We start from the raw sequence: 18343 nt of genomic DNA, 5'->3' as shown, positions 1-18343 counted from the left end.
TGCTCTCCAGTCCCCGGCAGAATTGTGCATGGTAGTGCTACAGCGATTCCCTGGGCTCATAAAGTATAAGTGATTAGCTGAGTGGGCTGTCACTGCCAATACAAGTCAGTCTCGCAGATGACTATACTCCCCATATAAGAAACATAAATGACGTGTTTAAGTTGGAAGGTCGGGAGGGATAGAGGGATAACTGTCATGCAAACAGTTATTAATGGTGTATGGCCACCTTTACATCATGGAGATGACAATTTTTGTTTTAGGTAACTGCATAGCACTTTTTTTTTATACTAGAGAGAAAACATGAAACCAAATCAAACAGTAACATATTTCATCATAAAGGGGATATCTGATGTTCCTGAGCTCCAGGCTCCGATATTTGTTCTGGTTTTACTTATTTATCTCATTGTTTTTGTCGGAAACATGAGTCTTCTTCTTCTGGTCTGCCTGGACTCTCATCTTCACACTCCCATGTATTTCTTCCTTGCTAATCTGTCTATAGTTGACATGATGTCTACCACTGTCACCCTACATAAGATCCTACTATCATTTATTACTGGAGATAACACAGTGCTCTACGTGGCCTGTATGGTACAAGTCTATATATTTTCAGCCTTAACAGGAGTTGAACTTTTCATATTGACAGCCATGGGCTATGATCGATATGTAGCTATTTGTTGGCCTTTGAGTTATACAATTATTATGAACTATAAGATATGTCTTCTCTTGGCCTCATTTTGTTGGATATTTGGTTTTACACAACATATTTCCTTCATGTGGTTTTTGTTCAGGATCTCTTGTTTTTCTTCAAATATCATTGACCATTTCTGCTGTGACCTTGTGCCCCTCGTGGAAATTGCATGCAGTGATATCACAATGTTGGTAACACTGGCAAATACCCAAGGGCTTATGGTATTTATCATTATTCCCTTTATTCTCACATTAACATCTTATATCTTTATAATTAGAACCATAATAAAGATCCGTTCCAGTAGCGGAAGAAGAAAAGCCTTTTACACGTGTTCCTCACATCTTACAGTCATCGTGTTGCTTTATACCACATTGGGCTTTCAGTATCTAATACCAAATGATATATTAAGCTCCAAGAAATTATATTCTTTGTTTAACATGGCGATTGTCCCCATGCTCAACCCATTAATATACAGCCTGAAGAATAAAGATGTCAAATCAGCTTTTAGAAGGCAGATCGGGAAGTGTAAAGATAATGTCTTCTGTTCAAGTTTGTTAGGCAGTGTTATTGAAATCTGAATATTTTTTTTTTTTATGTTAGCCCCTTTGAGTACTAGGTAGTGTTGTGTTAACCTGTCAAAATGTTTGGTTTCAGCAACGTTAGCCGAACCTGAACACTCTGTGTTTGATTCCCTGGGGCTGCGTAAGTTGGATGCTGCCCTATGGAGTTCTGAAAAACATAGTTAAAGCCACAGACTGTATGCAGCTGAATCGAATCAAACGCAGGGCATTCGGGTTTGGCTAACCTTGCAGAACCAAAACATTTTGACAGATTAAGGCTATGTTCACACTATGTATCTGTGCGGCTGTATTGCGAGCCGCGAATATTCGCCCATAGTTTTGAGGTTGATGCGTACGCTTGAAAGTATACGATATACGGCTGCACAGTGCACACTATGTATGAACCTACGGCCCTATCGTAAACGGACCCGTAAAAAATGAACAAGACCATTGTTTGCGGCTGGAAATGTGCAAATTCACGGCCGTGGATTGACAGGCGGTCCGTACGGAGTACTTCAAAAATAGCCTGCAATAATGCCGAATGCCGATGCCTCTAATAGTTATTATATTAAATTAATAAAACACATTTTCTTTGTAATAAAAAATAATTTAATTCTAACAAATCCATCATTGTGCAATTAAATATACTGTTAAAATAAATAAATATATATATAAATAAATGTATATTTATATATATATATTTATTTTTTGACAGTATATTTAATTGCACAATGATGGATTAGTTTAAATTAAATTATTGAACAACAAAACTGATTTTATTACAACGAAAATGTGTTTTATTAATTAAATATTAATTAGTACAGGAAGCTTCATAAGCCGTTAATTCATATTCCCGGTAAATAGAGCTTTCTGTACTAATCATCACTTTACTTTAATTAAAACATCAAATGTTTCTTCTAATTATGTTATCACAATAGCATTATTAGAAGAAACATTTTCAATTATATGTGCTGATTGGCTGATCGGCTGAGCGCACGTATAATTAGCGGGTCCGCAGCACAGTGACTTCATTGTGCTGCGGACCAGCGAAGAGACAACATCGGGGTGAGTATAAAGCTCTCCCCACCCCCTCCCCTGCACTGCACCCCTCCCAGCAAGGAAGGGGGGGTCACGTAACCCCTTCCTTGCTGGGATGGGTGCAGTCTGACATCAATCTGGCCCCCAAGGGGTTAAGGGGGATGCAATACATCCTCCCTTAACCCCTTGGGGGCCAGACTGTAAGCAGCGATCTTTAAAGATGCTGCATACTGTAAGGTGCACAACACCGCTCACAATGATGGGTGTTGTGCTCCTGTTTGTGTGTTTTTTGTGTGTTTCTACCTTTTTGTTTTTCAGATATCGGTATCCTGTGGATTACGTCGGATTCCGTGGACTACGTCGATGACCAGCGGTTGTTTGGTGTTTTTTTTTTATAAAATGGTCAATGAGGGGTGTGGGGGTGTTTTTATTTGAATAAAAAATTTTTTCACTTGTGTGTTGTCTTTATTTCTTTACTTTATAGACTTAGTAGTGGAAGCCGTCTAATAAACGGAATCCATTACTAAGTCGGGGCCTAGTGTTAGCCGGTATAAAATGGCTAACACTAACCCCCCATTATTACCCCAGTACCCAATGCCACCAGGGGTACTGGGAAGAGCCGGGTGCCAGTGGTCCCGGAGCGTCAAAATTGGCGCTCCTGGACCGGGCGGCAGCAGGCTGGTAAGATTTAGGCTGGGGAGGGCCTAAACCAATGGCTCTTCCCACCCTGGTGTTACCAGGCTGCTATCGTTTGGTTTTTAACCCGGCTGTTTATAAAAATAGGGGGGAACCTATGCGTTTTTTTAAATTATTTATTTATTTTTAAAAAAACTAAACGCATAGGGTCCCCCCTATTTTTATAACCATTGTTTGCCCTGGTCGCATTGGGTACTGGGGTAATAATGGGGGGTTAGTGTTAGCCATTTTATACCGGCTAACACTAGGCCCCGCCTTAGTAATGGATTCCGTCTATTAGACGGCTTCCACTACTAAGACTATAAAGTAAAGAAATAAAGACAAGACACAAGTGAAATTTTTTTTTATTCAAATAAAAACACCCCCACACCCCTCATTGACCATTTTATTAAAAAAAAACAAAAAAAAACAACCGCTGGTCATCGACGTAGTCCACGTAATCCGACGTAATCCACAGGACACCGATATCTGAAAAACAAAAAGGGAGAAACACACAAAAAACACACAAACAGGAGCACAACACCCATCATTGTGAGCGGTGTTGTGCACCTTACAGTATGCAGCATCTTTACAGATCGCTGCTTACAGTCTGGCCCCCAAGGGGTTAAGGGAGGATGTACTGCATCCCCCTTAACCCCTTGGGGGCCAGACTGATGTCAGACTGCACCCATCCCAGCAAGCAAGGGGTTAAGTGACCCCCCCTTCCTTGCTAGGAGGGGTGCAGTGCTGGGGAGGGGGTGGGGAGAGCTCTATACTCACCCCGATGTTGTCTCATCGCTGGTCCGCAGCACACTGTGCTGCAGACCCGCTAATTATATGTGCGCTCAGCCGATCAGCCAATCAGCTGAGCGCACATATAATTCAAAATGTTTCTTCTAATAATGCTATTGTGATAACATAATTAGAAGAAACATTTGATGTTTTCATTAAAGTAAAGTGATGATTAGTACAGAATGCTCTATTGCCGGCAATATGAATTAACGGCTTACTGGAGCTTCCTGTACTAATTAATATTTAATTAATAAAACACATTTTCGTTTAAATAAAATCAGTTTCGTTGTTCAATAATTTAATTGAAACAAATCCATCATTGTGCAATTAAATATACTGTCAAAAAATATATATATATATATATATATAAATATACATTTATTTATATATATATATATATATTTATTTTAACAGTATATTTAATTGAAAAATGATGGAATCGTTTAAATGTAATTATTGAACAATGAAAGGGACTTTATTACAACGAAAATGTGTTTTATTAATTCAATATATTAACCATGAGAGGCATCGGCATCGGCATACTGCAGAGGATTGCAAACCCCGGTAATAGCGATTCATGTAAACTGTTTCCCTGCTTTCCCAGATGCATCCAGAGGTGTTTGCATCACTTTCTTAAGATTTTATTTGTTATTTTTAGTTGAACCAGATTTCAAAGTAAATGACCGTATGTTTTCAGCCGCATGTCTATTTTTTCCCACAGCCGTAGTTTCATCCGCACATAAAAAATACAGCCGCACACATACATAGTGTGAACATAGCCTAAAGAATAAAGATGTCAAATCAGCTTTTAGAAGGAGGTTCAGAAAATGTTAGCTTCTTGGAATATTGAGACCTTTTTTTTTCAGTCTTGAAGACATTGGGGGGCGTTTACTTAGTAGTCTTATTTGTGTGATTGTTCAAATGAGGATTGGGGTATATTTTGTTCCAATATCTTGTAAACATATTCACCTGGTGCTAACCAGACATAATCCTGCACCAGTTTGTGCGACTTTTTGAAAAGTGTCAAATGATAAATTGGGCATTAATCCTGGATTATGCAAACTTTTGGGTAAATACTCAAAACAGGCAAAATATTTGCCCGTCGAATATTGTTCCATAAATCAGACCAAAAATGGGTTAAAAATTAAATTATTCATCTAAAAATTGGTGCAAAGCCCTTGATAAATTTCCCTCATTGGGTATTTTTTGCTTTTTTTTGCCTCTTTGCATTCAGGTGCTCAGAACTTTTTTTTTTTTTTTACTTCATGGTCGATGTAAGTTTTTAGGGTTTTTCTTTTATGTGAATATAATGTTTTGGTGCGAAATCATTAGAGTTTAGGCAAATCTTTTTAATAAATAAAGCAATTCTGTGACTGTGTCCACCAATTATTGTGAATAATTTTATTAATTAATAACCAAGATAATGAATATTGTTTATTGGGACATATTAAACTTTATTTATTTTACAAAATGTGCAATAGTGTTTTTGTTTACAGATTTTTATTTTTTAAATTACATTTTAAAATTTAATATTCCTTTTTTTTTTAAACTGTAACTGTTATTTCACATGAATTTTTAGAATTGGCCATTGTGTGTACTTTATTACGGCCATACTGTTACTTACCAAATGCAATATACTAAGATTAACCAATAATAACACCTAATCCAGCCATTTTGTGACCGTCACACAGTTATTGAATAACACCACTATCCTGTTACTAAACAAAACTAAAAGTATATCAAGTTCATCCCTACTAATAATGGCACTATACGGGGACAATAATACTGCATGACTATGAAATATATTGCCATACTGTTACTGAATAAAACACCTCATACACAAACCAACATTACCCCATGCAGTGACAATATAGCAGTAGATACACAGGTTCTACAGACTGGAAAAGTGATAAGAAACTATTACAGCCAGTGACTGACAGAGGTATTTTCTCAGACCTCAGGCATTCCTTTACTCTTTTTCCATCTCATGTGGCCATGGTGACTTTTCCCATCCATGACTTTTATCCACAGAATCTATGAGGCAAAAATCTTAGTCTCACCACCTTTTCAACACATATTAAACTTTACCCACAGCCAACGTGCCACAAATGGTAATACTGCCCCTCTTGGTATTAGCCTCCAGTAGGTAGCCAAGTTCCCCCAAGTAGGTATACTAAAAGGGAGGCACCTGGCTACCAACATAGGATCTACTAATTACTGGAGGCATGCACATGCTGACTAATGCCCCCTCTCTGGTACTGAATAAAATCCACTGTACAAAGACTAATACAACTGTTAGGACTCAAGCCGTGCATTCTGCACGGCGTCCATAGCAGTCAGGCTGCTTTTGATTTTTTTCTTCTCTGCTCTGCTATTCCTGGATGTAGGAGTGTCCAGTGCTGCATTCCCTCTGCAGATCAGCACTGGGTGTTTGTGATCTCAGTGATTTAACTGACAGCTGACTCTCCCAGTCAGATGTCAGTATCTGGGCTGGGCTGGGACTTCTAGTCCTATAAGTACAATCACTTGCCTCAAGTTCCTTGCCTGTGAAAGAGCCTAGTAACCCTAGTGTATCTTGATCTAGCATTCCTCTGACCTGTTTATCCTGTTTTCCTGACCTCTGACTTTTGGACCTCAACTATTCTTTTGGACTCTTATTTTGTACCTGAGTATACAGAACGTTGCTGACTTGGACTACTGACTACCCCTTTATTGTGTGTATTAGTCTTGTCTTGTTTTGTGTGCCTCACTTTACTGCAGGTGAGGGAACGCCGCCAAGTTGTCCGCTTTCGCCTAGGGCAGAGTGTGGCAATCAGGCAGGGACAGCTGGGGCGAGTGTCATCGGCAGGGACTGCACTGTCTATTTGTCGTCCCCGTCCTAAGAACAACATCATAGAGTGACAATATAAAGGTAGATCCCAGCTCTGTACAAGTTCTGCACACCATATAAGTAATTACAGTGCAGTAACCTCAAGTGACTCACAGGGGGTGTATTTTCTAAGTAAAACACAGGGGGTGTTCTCTGTGATTGAAGTTTCTCACTTTTCCTTTTCTTTTTCATCTGGCCTAAGTTGATGCCATCATGACACAATAAACAGAGCTAAATGCTTATGGGTGTCAATTGCGTATGCACCAGACAAAGGGGCTTCTGCCATGAGGCCAGTTGAAGTGACTGCCTCAGCCGGTGCCCCTTACTGTCAGGAGAGAGGTGGCACAGGACAGAAGATGAAAAAAAAAGGTTCCATCAACCATGCAACAAATTCTGCACAGGGCTGGACTTAATAAGTGCTTATAGTTAAATGCTATGCTCTCCTTAGGTAGCTACCCACATGAGGGATACTACAAACTTGTGGGTGTAACTACCGTGGGGGACTACCTAGAAGGGAATGCCTACATGGGGAATACTACCTAGTGGTGTGTAAAACTACTTCAGGGTCCTACCTACAGAGGGATGCCAATGTGGGGAATACTACTTAATGGGTAGCTAACTATAGAGGTTAACCTATAGGAAAGATGACTACTTTGGGGATACAAACTACCAGGAAGGCCTCCTGCTACATGAGAGACTTTATTACTACATGAAGCCATAAAGAGGCTAAATAATATACGGGGCAAGACAGGGGTCCATTACTAAAAATTTTAATATATAGGGTCCAAGAGGGGGCCTAACACATGTATCTATAGCATCTGCCCCTGCCCCACACACCCCAAAATCATACTTTGACCCTGTCCCCGCCGTATGCTTATTCCAGTAAGGTAGTCATGTGGGTGTTTGTTCAGGCCAAGTAGTCACGGCCTCGGGGGCGGGCTTTGCCTGTAATCACTCCTCTATGGACGTCATTCCCAGCCCCCTTTCACTGCATCATCATCCGGGGGGGCGGGGCTGGGACAGAGTAGCTGAGATCTAGCACAGCGGCTCCCTATATCCCCCTATATTGTGTATGTGTGACCCGGCCTCTCATACAGGCAGCTGCTGCTTTACACAGCCTCCCTGAATGAAGGATTTTAGCCCAGCTGCAGCCAACGCATAAACCAAAGCAGTGTTATTCCTGTGCTGCTGGCTGCAAAAGGGTTAAATGATTTATTCAGGGAGGCTCTTATCCCCCCTCCCCCTCCTCTCTCTCCGCATGTGCTTCCCTGCTGCTCCATCACCCTGTGACAGCAGTGACCCCCCCTCCCCTCTCCTTTCCTCCTCCTGCCCCCCTCCGGTGTGGCCACTGCACTCCTTATCTCCCATCTCCCTCTCAGCATCAGAGACTGAGTGGCACCAGAAACACATGTGGAGAGGGTGTGTAAAGCAGCAGCTGCCTGTATGAGAGGCCGGGTCACACATATACAGTACAGAGGGATATAGGGAGCTACTGTGCTGGATCTCAGCTACGCTCACCCAGCCCCGCCCACCAGGTGATGTTGCAGTGACAGGGGGCTGTAAATGACACCCATAGAGGCGTGATTACAGGCAAACCCCACCCCCCGAGGCCGTGACTTCTTGGCCTGAACAAATGCCCACATGACTACCTTACTGGAATAAGCATACAATGGGGACATGATCAAAGTATGATTTTTGGGGTGTGTGGGGCAGGGGCAGATGCTATACATACATGTGTGGAAAGTGTGTTAGTGGGTGTATTAGCACAGATTATTGGCCTCATATCGATTTTTCAGGTGATTGGTTCCCTTTAACTCCCTCTGACCGTTAATACCTACCCTAGACCATAAGGGAAATTACCATCACCTTCCTATTTTACAAACATCCAAGCATGATAAATTTGGAGGCACGGAAATTTCTAGGGCTGCTGTGATTTCTCTGGGCGAGTTGTACGACATTTATCTGGACACTGTGTGGCATGGTGTATCTGGCTACTGGATGAACAAATATTTAGGAGTTAAATAGCAGTAACAATCTGATGGTGTTTTTGACTGTAGCCGGAACATTGCACAGGCCTCTACCTGCCCCATATACTAGATACAAAAACTACAAGCAAGAGACGTAATGAGGCATCACCAGATGTTTATGCAGAAGATATTAATAAACTAATAACTATAAATGTTACAGTCAATTCAGAAAAATTTAAAAAAAAGCGTAATGAACCTTAATGGACCATGGAAGATCAATGGGAATAATTACAGTAATGTAATATACTATATAAAGCCTCAGTGCTCCCAATTGTTATCATGATATGACATCAACAGACAAAATGCACCACAGTTATATAGTAAGTGACTCAGTGTCTTTGACTTAACATTTTTTCTGTATATAGCTTTTTAAAAAATAAGCTGCGGATGAATATAGATATATATGACTCGACATTACTTTTTCTCTTTAAATTTTGCAAATATTACTCAGGGTTTTGCTCAGCATAGATTTAGACTTAGTGGCATAAAAAAAAAAACTGGATTTCTGAATTATTTTAAAATATAGAAAGTAAAATGAAAAAAAAAAAAAAAAAAAACACCCCCAAAACACCTAAAAAGTATCTTTAACATAACGATTTGATTTAAACATAAGGTCATTTTCTAATTATACTTTCCCATAGAGCAGACAAATAGTCAAAAAGGCTTACTTTATACTAAATCTATATAGTCCGACAATATGCTTATGGAGGCTGAACTCCCCATACTGTAGGTGGGTGTAAAGCACCTAAGGTATATGGGGAGGATGGCGGAGACAACTGTCAGCTAAACAATTATTCAGCTCATAGTTATTGAAGGTATGTGGCCACCTATAGACTTTGGTGGGTTGGCCTGACTTTCTGAAATGTATGGCAGACTCCTGACCTAGCAGATTGTGTTAATGTAGAGAAATGACTGAGATAAGCCGGTGTCAGAGTTGTCTGCTGGGGCTTACCACCCTCCACCCCATAAAGGAAATATAAATGTTAGGCCACGCTGAATGTCCATGCAAATGGGGAGGTTGGGGGAGAGAGAACTGTTGCCTAAGCAGTTATCGGTGGTGTATGGCCATTTTTACATGGTGGAGATCTCATACTCATATAATTTTTTCCTTAGCTAACATCACAGCACTTTTTGGTCATATGAGTGAGAAACATGAAGTCAAATCAAACAGTGACATATTTCATCGTAAAGGGGATATCTGATGTTCCTGAGCTCCAGGCTCCGATATTTATTCTGATTTTACTCATTTATCTCATTATTCTTGTGGGGAATATGGGTATTTTTACCCTGGTCTGCCTGGACTCTCATCTTCACACTCCCATGTATTTCTTCCTTGCTAACTTGTCTATAGTGGACATGATGTCTTCCACTGTCACCCTACATAAGACTCTTCTAACAATTATCACTGGAGATAAGAAGGTGACCTATCTGGCCTGTATGGTCCAATACTATATGTTTTCAGTCTTACAAGCGCATGAACTTTACATATTGGTGGCCATGAGCTATGATCGATATGTAGCTATTTGTAGGCCCCTGAATTATAAAATTATCATGAACTATAAGATATGTCTTCTCTTGGCCTCATTTTGTTGGATATTTGGTTTTATGCAATACATTCCCTTTATCTGGTTTGTATCCAAGATCTCTTGTTTTTCAACAAATGTTATTGACCACTTCTGCTGTGACCTTGTGCCCTTCATGAAATTGGCCTGTAGCGACGTTACAATACTGGAAATACTGTCCAATACAGAAGGACTTATGATATATTTCGTTATTCCATTCCTTCTCATTTTAATATCTTATATCTTTATAATTCGATCCATAATGGAAATCCGTTCCAGTATTGGTAGAAGAAAAGCCTTCTACACGTGTTCCTCACATATTACAGTCATCATGTTACTTTACTCCACCTTAACTTTTCAGTATATTATACCAAGTAATGTATCCAAAAAATGGTTTTCTTTGTTTAACGCAGCAATTGTCCCCATGCTGAACCCATTTATATACAGCCTCAAGAATAAAGATGTCAAATCAGCTTTTTGGAGGAGAATCGGGAAATGTAGCGGGAACCCACTTTGCTGTATAGTGGGCAATGTTGTCGGACTGAAGAAAAAAGCCTAACTTGATTTATGTTAATTTCTTTGAGGACAATTTTAACCCTTCAGGGCATAAACATCTTTTGATTTTGCCTTTTTGTATTACAGTGGCAATAACAATTTAATTTTAATGGTGGATATATATGAAGTATTTAAAAAAAAAAAAGTTGGGCTTTACGTAAATGTTTTAGTTTATATGAATTACAGTTCAATTTATAATAAAATTAACTAAAAAAAATAGCTTTTTCACTAATTATAAGTTACCTTATTATTTCACTGAACATCTTGTTAAGGTGATGGAAATATCAAATATGTGTATATTATGATTATTATTATTATTATTATTATTATTATTATTATTATTTACATTTTTTATTGTTATGAATTATTATTTCTTAGTGTTATTTCAGATGAATTTTTCATGCACTGTGTGTATATAATTATAGTTATATATATGCAGTGGTAAAACAAATGAAACAAACATTCAGAAACAGCTGAATATTTTATATTATAAGTTACTGTACAGTATAGCAATCAGCATGTGGAGTATAATGTATAGTATGTGGATAAACCTCAAAAATTTGCATCAGTTTGTCAGAGGTCTGTGTGGTCACATGACAGCAATTGGAAAGGGGTGAGTGTTCAGCATGGACCAATCAGGAAGTGAGAATCACAGAGCTGTGCAGGAGGACAGTGACAGAAACTTATCTATACAGCAGTGTGAATGGCTGAGTGTAAGTGCAGTTACATTATAGCAGGAATGGAGAGGATGGGAAACACAAGAGCTGACAGAGACTTCAGGGATCATGAAGGAATGAGCAGGGCAGATGTGGGTGCATAAATGCAGTACTCTGTTCAGGAAGAGAGGGGACTAAGATAACCCTCCAGGATAGGTTGGTGACCTCTGGTGTTAGCTACTTCAGAGGTCACCAACCTATCCTGGAGGGTTATCTTAGTCCCCTTGCCCAATTAGATCCCCCTGAAGTAGTCTATACATATAGTAGGGTTAGGACTAGTTGGAAGAGAGGTTCTGTTAGTGTGATTCTAGTCAGAGGTGTGTATGAGCAAGACTATATCCAAGAGTGTCTGCTGCAGAGATTTTACCAGACCCTGGCCAGAGGCCAGGACCCATTTGCGAGACTTAATGCAAAAGATTATATTTCATTCCACAAGCCTTATCTTCCTAGCCATGTCTGGTAAGTGACTAAAGGTCTTGAGGCTGCAGTAAAAGGGATTAAGGAACAACCCTGTTTACACTGGGTAGCTTTTCTTCTTTCATCCTTATCATTACAGGATTCAAACAATATCTAGATAAGCGTGCATAACCAAAAACTCAAATGTAACTTGCTAGGTTTCCTAAGGGGTCGCCCCGATGGCTAGCTATACCCACAAGGTGGGGCCTACATCACTGGTTTTGTGTCACTCATGCCCACAGACAACATTAGGCGTAAGTTCATACCCATGGATGTAGGTAACTCTTCACTGAAGCCCTCACAACTGGGAACCTCAGGGTCTAGACAGGGCCCCACTACACCGAACCAGCCATAAATCCATCACTGTCTTCATGTCACTACAACTAAGTCAAGTCTAGTCAAGTGTATATTATATTGCATTTGGAATATTTCATTTTTCTGTTAGTGAGCCATTTCCGCCACTCAAGATGTTGCTTGTTATCCCACAAGTTGCTAATGCCATTAGATAAGAAAGGCTCAGTAGTTGTATAGGAAGTTAGTCATTTTCATAGATCTTCAAATCTATAGAAACAAAAACACATGTAAACATTGCATTCTTTGCACACCTTACTGAAATACACAGAAACAGTTCTGATAACAGTTTACATTTTTTTTCTATATCAAAACCATAGCGAAAACAAAGAAATGTCCCTAAGCCACCATGGTCCCATGCAACATTAATGTCAATGAGTCCAGTGAGGGAGGATCCACAGTGGAGGAAAATACACCAGTAAGGCTGGGTTCACGCTATGTTTTTGCAATCCGTTTTTTCACCTGTTTTTACAAACAGCGGATGAACAAATGGATGTAAAACGGATGCATTTGTGTGAACCTGTTTTGATCCTTTTTTCTATTAACTTCCAGGATCAAAACGCATCCGTGTCTTTTATCGTACAAAAACCTATGGTTGACTACAAAAAGGATGCATTTGAATCCAGGCTAATCCCCAGGCAGATGGTGCAGCTGGCGGGTCAAAGGAGGATCGGAAGCAAGTGTTCTGGGCTGGAAGGGGGAGTGTGTCTGTGCTCCCCTCCAAGAGTGAGTGCCCAGCTTGAGTTGAAACTATTGGTGTCTGATAGATACATTCACTCTGTGAAGAAGAAATTCTCTCTTTGTTTTTTCAGTATATATATATATATATATATATATATATATATATATATATTCTATGCCAGTGAGGACTTCTGAAAGCCGTAAGGATCGAAAAGACCAGATGCTAAATCAACTTTGCGTGTTGTGTGGATAGAGAGGTGAGAAATCACCACTCTCCAAGGGTAAGCGCAAGTGAGCTGAGTGTGTGTTCATAGTGGAGGAATGGTACGGCTCTCACAAAAAAGCTTTTTCTCTCTAAGGCTGGGTTTAGACTACGGAATCCGCACTGATAAGTTACAGCAGATTCTGTCGCATGTACCTGCTCACGGTGGTGCGCATCTCAGCCCGTCCCATAGACTAAATTCTGCATTCCGCCGAAAAAAATGTCTCTTCTTTTGGTGGAATGCGGAATCCGCCCGGCCATAGAATGGTGTCTATGGAGCCAGCGGATACAGTGAACAGGTACAGGCGACAGAATCCACCTGAACTTATCTGCGGGGATTCCGTAGTCTGAACCCAGCCTAACTCACTGTAGAGAGACCAGTGAAACATTCTTAGGACTTACACAATAATGGGTATTGTGTTGTGTAGGAATCTTTTAGCTGTGAACCACATAAAAGGGAATATTTCTTTCAGTTCTTGAATTAAAATTAAACAGGGCTACTAAAACTAGTTAACTCTCATCTGGGCACATGTTGTAAAATAATTATTTAAAAAAAATTCCTATCGGCTAGACACTTATAAATTCTGTCAGTTTCATACAACATCATTGGTATTCTGTAATTCTGAAGTGGCAGTGTGTCACGGCCGCGGCGGCGTCCCGCGTTCCGGGCCGCCGCCGCGACCGCTTCCTGCCCCATGCAGCAGCCGGTGTCCATAGTCGGGGACCCGGCGCTGCTATCACCTCGGCCCCGGGGGGCGCCTCACCTCTCCACGCTCCTGTCTCCTGCTGTGCCGGCCGGCGCGCGCGTCCCCGCCTCCTAGGGCGCGCGCGCGCCGGCTGTCTCAGATTTAAAGGGGCAGTGCGCTCCTAATTGGTAGTTGCACCTAATCACTCCCCTATAAATCCCAGCATGCCCTGTCCCCTGTGTTGGAGCCTCTACATGCTTCCCATAGCGTTTGGCCCAGCTCCCTGTTGTTCCTGTGTCCTGTCCGTTACCTGGTCCCTAGTCCCTGTTCCTGAGTCCTGTCCGTTACCTGGTCCCTAGTCCCTGTTCCTGGTTCCTGTTCCCCTGTCACTCCACCTGTTCCTGTGTCCAGCTTGTCACGTGCTCTCTCATCTGCAGACTATTGCCTGTGCCATCTCCAGCCACGCCTCGCCTGCCGACACCAGCAACCAAGCCAGGGGTAGCGACCTGGGGGTCGCCTGCCGCAGCAAGTCCATCCCGCCTTGCGGCGGGCTCTGGTGAAAACCAGCGGCCCCTTAGACTCCGCTCCCTGGTGAGGTTTGTGCCATCGCTGGTGCCGGTCCAGTGGATCCACTACTCCGGGCGTTACAGTAGGCTCCAACCATGGATCCCGGCGAGGTGCCTGATCTCCGTGATGTCGCCAGAGTGGTCACTCAGCAGGCGCAACAAATCCAGAAGCAGTCACAGCAGATCCAGCAACTCACTGCCGCCTTACAGCAGCAGACTACTGCCCAGCGCACACCACCTCCTGACGCTTCTTCTTCACTCCGACTGGCCCTCCCAAGCAAGTACTCTGGGGACTCTAAGTTGTGCAGAGGATTCTTGACTCAGTGCACCATGCACATTGAACTTTTGAGTAGTCAGTTTTCCACCGAGCGCTCTAAAGTGGCTTTCATCATCAGCCTATTAGAGGGTAGAGCCCTGGCCTGGGCCACGCCACTGTGGGACCGTGATGATCCAGTTGCTGCCAATCTCCGGGCCTTCCTATTCGAGTTTCGCTCCGTCTTTGAGGAACCTGCCCGTGCTTCTTCAGCCGAGACTGCTCTCCTCAACCTCTCTCAAGGCAGCTCCTCTGTTGGTGACTACGCCATCCAGTTCCGCACCCTGGCAGCCGAATTGGACTGGAACGAGGCCGCCCTATTGGCCACCTTCAAGAAGGGCCTGTCTAGTCGTGTGAGAGACGTGCTCGCTGCCCGAGACCTGCCTACCTCCCTGAACGAACTCATTCTACTGGCCACCCGAGTTGATACTCGTTTTTCGGAGAGGGAGGAGGAGGTTCGGCATGAACATTTACTAACCCGTTCCCGTCGCCATCCCCAGCTGGCGCCGGTTTTCCAGAATCCTGACCTTTCGATGTCCCAACCCTCTCCTGAGATTCCTATGCAGGTGGAACGGGCTCACCTGACGCCTGATGAAAGAATCCGGCGCCTGGAGCAGAATCTCTGCCTCTATTGCGGTGGTTCCGATCACTTCCGGCTGGGATGTCCCCTACGTCCCCAAACATCCGGAAAATGCTCGCACCTAGGTCCGGTGGGACAGGTGTCCCTAGGTGTGAATGCCACCATTCCAAGTCTGTCTATGCCAGTTTCCATCCGGACTCTCTCAGGACGAAATCATCAGACTACTGCCTTCCTCGATTCTGGGTCAGCAGGCAGTTTTATTGCGGCAACATTGGTCCAAAGATGGCGGCTACCCGTGACCCGACTAGCCAGGCCCCTGTCTATCTCCTCGGTCACAGGCGAAATTCTTACCGACCGTGTGTACTACCAGACCGCACCTTTAGTCCTCCAGGTGGGTCCTTTACATCAAGAAGAGATATCCTTCTACGTCCTGCCCCATTCTTCCCCCGCGGTCCTCCTGGGACTCCCGTGGCTGCAAGAACATGCCCCTCAACTGGACTGGAGAACCGGGGAGATTCTCAGCTGGGGTCAGGACTGTTCCAACCAGTGTCTCAGGTCACCTCAGACCAAGTGTACTATGTCGTTTCCTGTCCCAGCCAAGCCTCTACCCGACCTACCGGCAGAAGACCAAGACTCGGCGGATGCCTTCTCTGCCGAGGTGTACCCTCTCTCCGTACCCAAGACTAAGGTCGTGTCCTCTCACCACCGGGAGAACTTACAGAAGGTCCTCGTCCACAGACCCACAGTCCCTTGCCATGTTTTACCGCCTGATCGCCTAGCACCAGTCGTCACCTCCTCGCTTCAGAGAGTACCCCCCGGAAAGACTCATGTTCACCCTGCGCTTCGAAGAGGTATTTTGAAGTGGGGTCATTCCTCGTTGGAGGCCGGGCACCCTGGAGTCCGTAAGACCGGCCAACGGATCTCTCGCCACTACTGGTGGCCTAGTCTGTTTCAAGATGTCAAAGACTTTGTGGCTTCCTGTGCCATCTGCAGGCAAGAAAGAGGGGGAGGCCAAAGGGGGGGGGTACTGTCACGGCCGCGGCGGCGTCCCGCGTTCCGGGCCGCCGCCGCGACCGCTTCCTGCCCCATGCAGCAGCCGGTGTCCATAGTCGGGGACCCGGCGCTGCTATCACCTCGGCCCCGGGGGGCGCCTCACCTCTCCACGCTCCTGTCTCCTGCTGTGCCGGCCGGCGCGCGCGTCCCCGCCTCCTAGGGCGCGCGCGCGCCGGCTGTCTCAGATTTAAAGGGGCAGTGCGCTCCTAATTGGTAGTTGCACCTAATCACTCCCCTATAAATCCCAGCATGCCCTGTCCCCTGTGTTGGAGCCTCTACATGCTTCCCATAGCGTTTGGCCCAGCTCCCTGTTGTTCCTGTGTCCTGTCCGTTACCTGGTCCCTAGTCCCTGTTCCTGAGTCCTGTCCGTTACCTGGTCCCTAGTCCCTGTTCCTGGTTCCTGTTCCCCTGTCACTCCACCTGTTCCTGTGTCCAGCTTGTCACGTGCTCTCTCATCTGCAGACTATTGCCTGTGCCATCTCCAGCCACGCCTCGCCTGCCGACACCAGCAACCAAGCCAGGGGTAGCGACCTGGGGGTCGCCTGCCGCAGCAAGTCCATCCCGCCTTGCGGCGGGCTCTGGTGAAAACCAGCGGCCCCTTAGACTCCGCTCCCTGGTGAGGTTTGTGCCATCGCTGGTGCCGGTCCAGTGGATCCACTACTCCGGGCGTTACACAGTGCATATGTTATTTACTACCCCTGGTTAAGCATACTCTTTACTATAAGCAAGCAAAGCAAATATAAGAAACTTATTAATATATCTTATCAGATAAAAGATGCCTTTCTCTCCTGAAGCATCTTCCCTTTCTCCTCTTCCTGCTAGTCTGTCACCCACTTTCAAAATTAGCTTAATAATGACTTTAGTTTATTGTTAATGACTTTCAGCATCTCAGGAATCAGATTGCAACTCTATGGGTTGGGGGGGGGAGCAATGGTGAGAGGGGAGTACCTGAGAACATGCACAGGCTAAAGAGAAAAGGAAAAAAGCTAATAGGCAACTCGTGTAGCAAAAATCTGCTACAAAATGTCATATAAGATATATAATGGGAACTGGAGAGAATGGAACCGCTGCACATCCCATCTATGGCTGACACTAATGCCGCTAGGCCTATATTAAAAATCAACACCAGAGTGTCTGTATATGAATTGATCAAGCCATATTGCCCCGTGTACCACCGCGCAGGTCCTCTGGTCCACACGGGTCCCTACGCTAACTCCACACCGTGTCGGTCAGCGACCGCCAACCCCGCAAAGCGTGCACGTGCAGGGAAGGGAGGCCATGGAACGGCTCTGCAACCCCAATGTCACAGGACCAGACCCAAAAAGCCCCACCAAAACCCAGCCAGCACCACCGGCGGGGAAGGCTGCCCCCAAAAGACACAAGTATGGATATGGTATTACACTTACCATTGCTGCTCTCACAGAATGGGGAAGACATAGGGTCCAGACATGTGAGCACAGGCATCTCCTGCTAATTTTGGTCATGTGGGTCTTATAAAGGAGTGCTAGCTGTTCAGAGAGGGAGAATTGCAAAACACGAACTGGAGAGAATGGAACCGCTGCACATCCCATCTATGGCTGACACTAATGCCGCTAGGCCTATATTAAAAATCAACACCAGAGTGTCTGTATATGAATTGATCAAGCCATATTGCCCCGTGTACCACCGCGCAGGTCCTCTGGTCCACACGGGTCCCTACGCTAACTCCACACCGTGTCGGTCAGCGACCGCCAACCCCGCAAAGCGTGCACGTACAGGGAAGGGAGGCCATGGAACGGCCCTGCAACCCCAATGTCACAGGACCAGACCCAAAAAGCCCCACCAAAACCCAGCCAGCACCACCGGCGGGGAAGGCTGCCCCCAAGAGACACAAGTATGGATATGGTATTACACTTACCATTGCTGCTCTCACA

At 44.1% G+C, this 18343-nt stretch overlaps 2 protein-coding genes across 2 annotated transcripts; both read left to right on the top strand.

Annotated features, from left to right (window-relative positions):
* The first annotated feature begins 420 nt into the window (after positions 1-420).
* On the top strand, positions 421-1266 carry LOC138766505 (olfactory receptor 5B12-like). Its single transcript, XM_069944094.1, has one exon. The coding sequence runs from the start codon at positions 421-423 to the stop codon at positions 1264-1266; it is 846 nt and encodes a 281-aa protein (XP_069800195.1).
* An 8535-nt stretch (positions 1267-9801) lies between these two features.
* LOC138766504 (olfactory receptor 5B12-like) lies at positions 9802-10770 on the top strand. Its single transcript, XM_069944093.1, has one exon. The coding sequence runs from the start codon at positions 9802-9804 to the stop codon at positions 10768-10770; it is 969 nt and encodes a 322-aa protein (XP_069800194.1).
* The last annotated feature ends 7573 nt before the right edge of the window (positions 10771-18343 follow it).

The sequence above is a fragment of the Dendropsophus ebraccatus genome, chromosome 10 (genome assembly GCF_027789765.1).
Source record: "Dendropsophus ebraccatus isolate aDenEbr1 chromosome 10, aDenEbr1.pat, whole genome shotgun sequence".
Taxonomy (NCBI): domain Eukaryota; kingdom Metazoa; phylum Chordata; class Amphibia; order Anura; family Hylidae; genus Dendropsophus; species Dendropsophus ebraccatus.
The sequence above is the reverse complement of the archived record's forward strand: the minus strand, read 5'-3'. Positions and strand labels throughout refer to the sequence as shown.

Coding starts and splice junctions, on each gene's coding strand:
- LOC138766504 (XM_069944093.1), top strand. CDS start 9,802: ATGAAGTCAAATCAAACAGTGACATATTTCATCGTAAAGGGGATATCT.
- LOC138766505 (XM_069944094.1), top strand. CDS start 421: ATGAGTCTTCTTCTTCTGGTCTGCCTGGACTCTCATCTTCACACTCCC.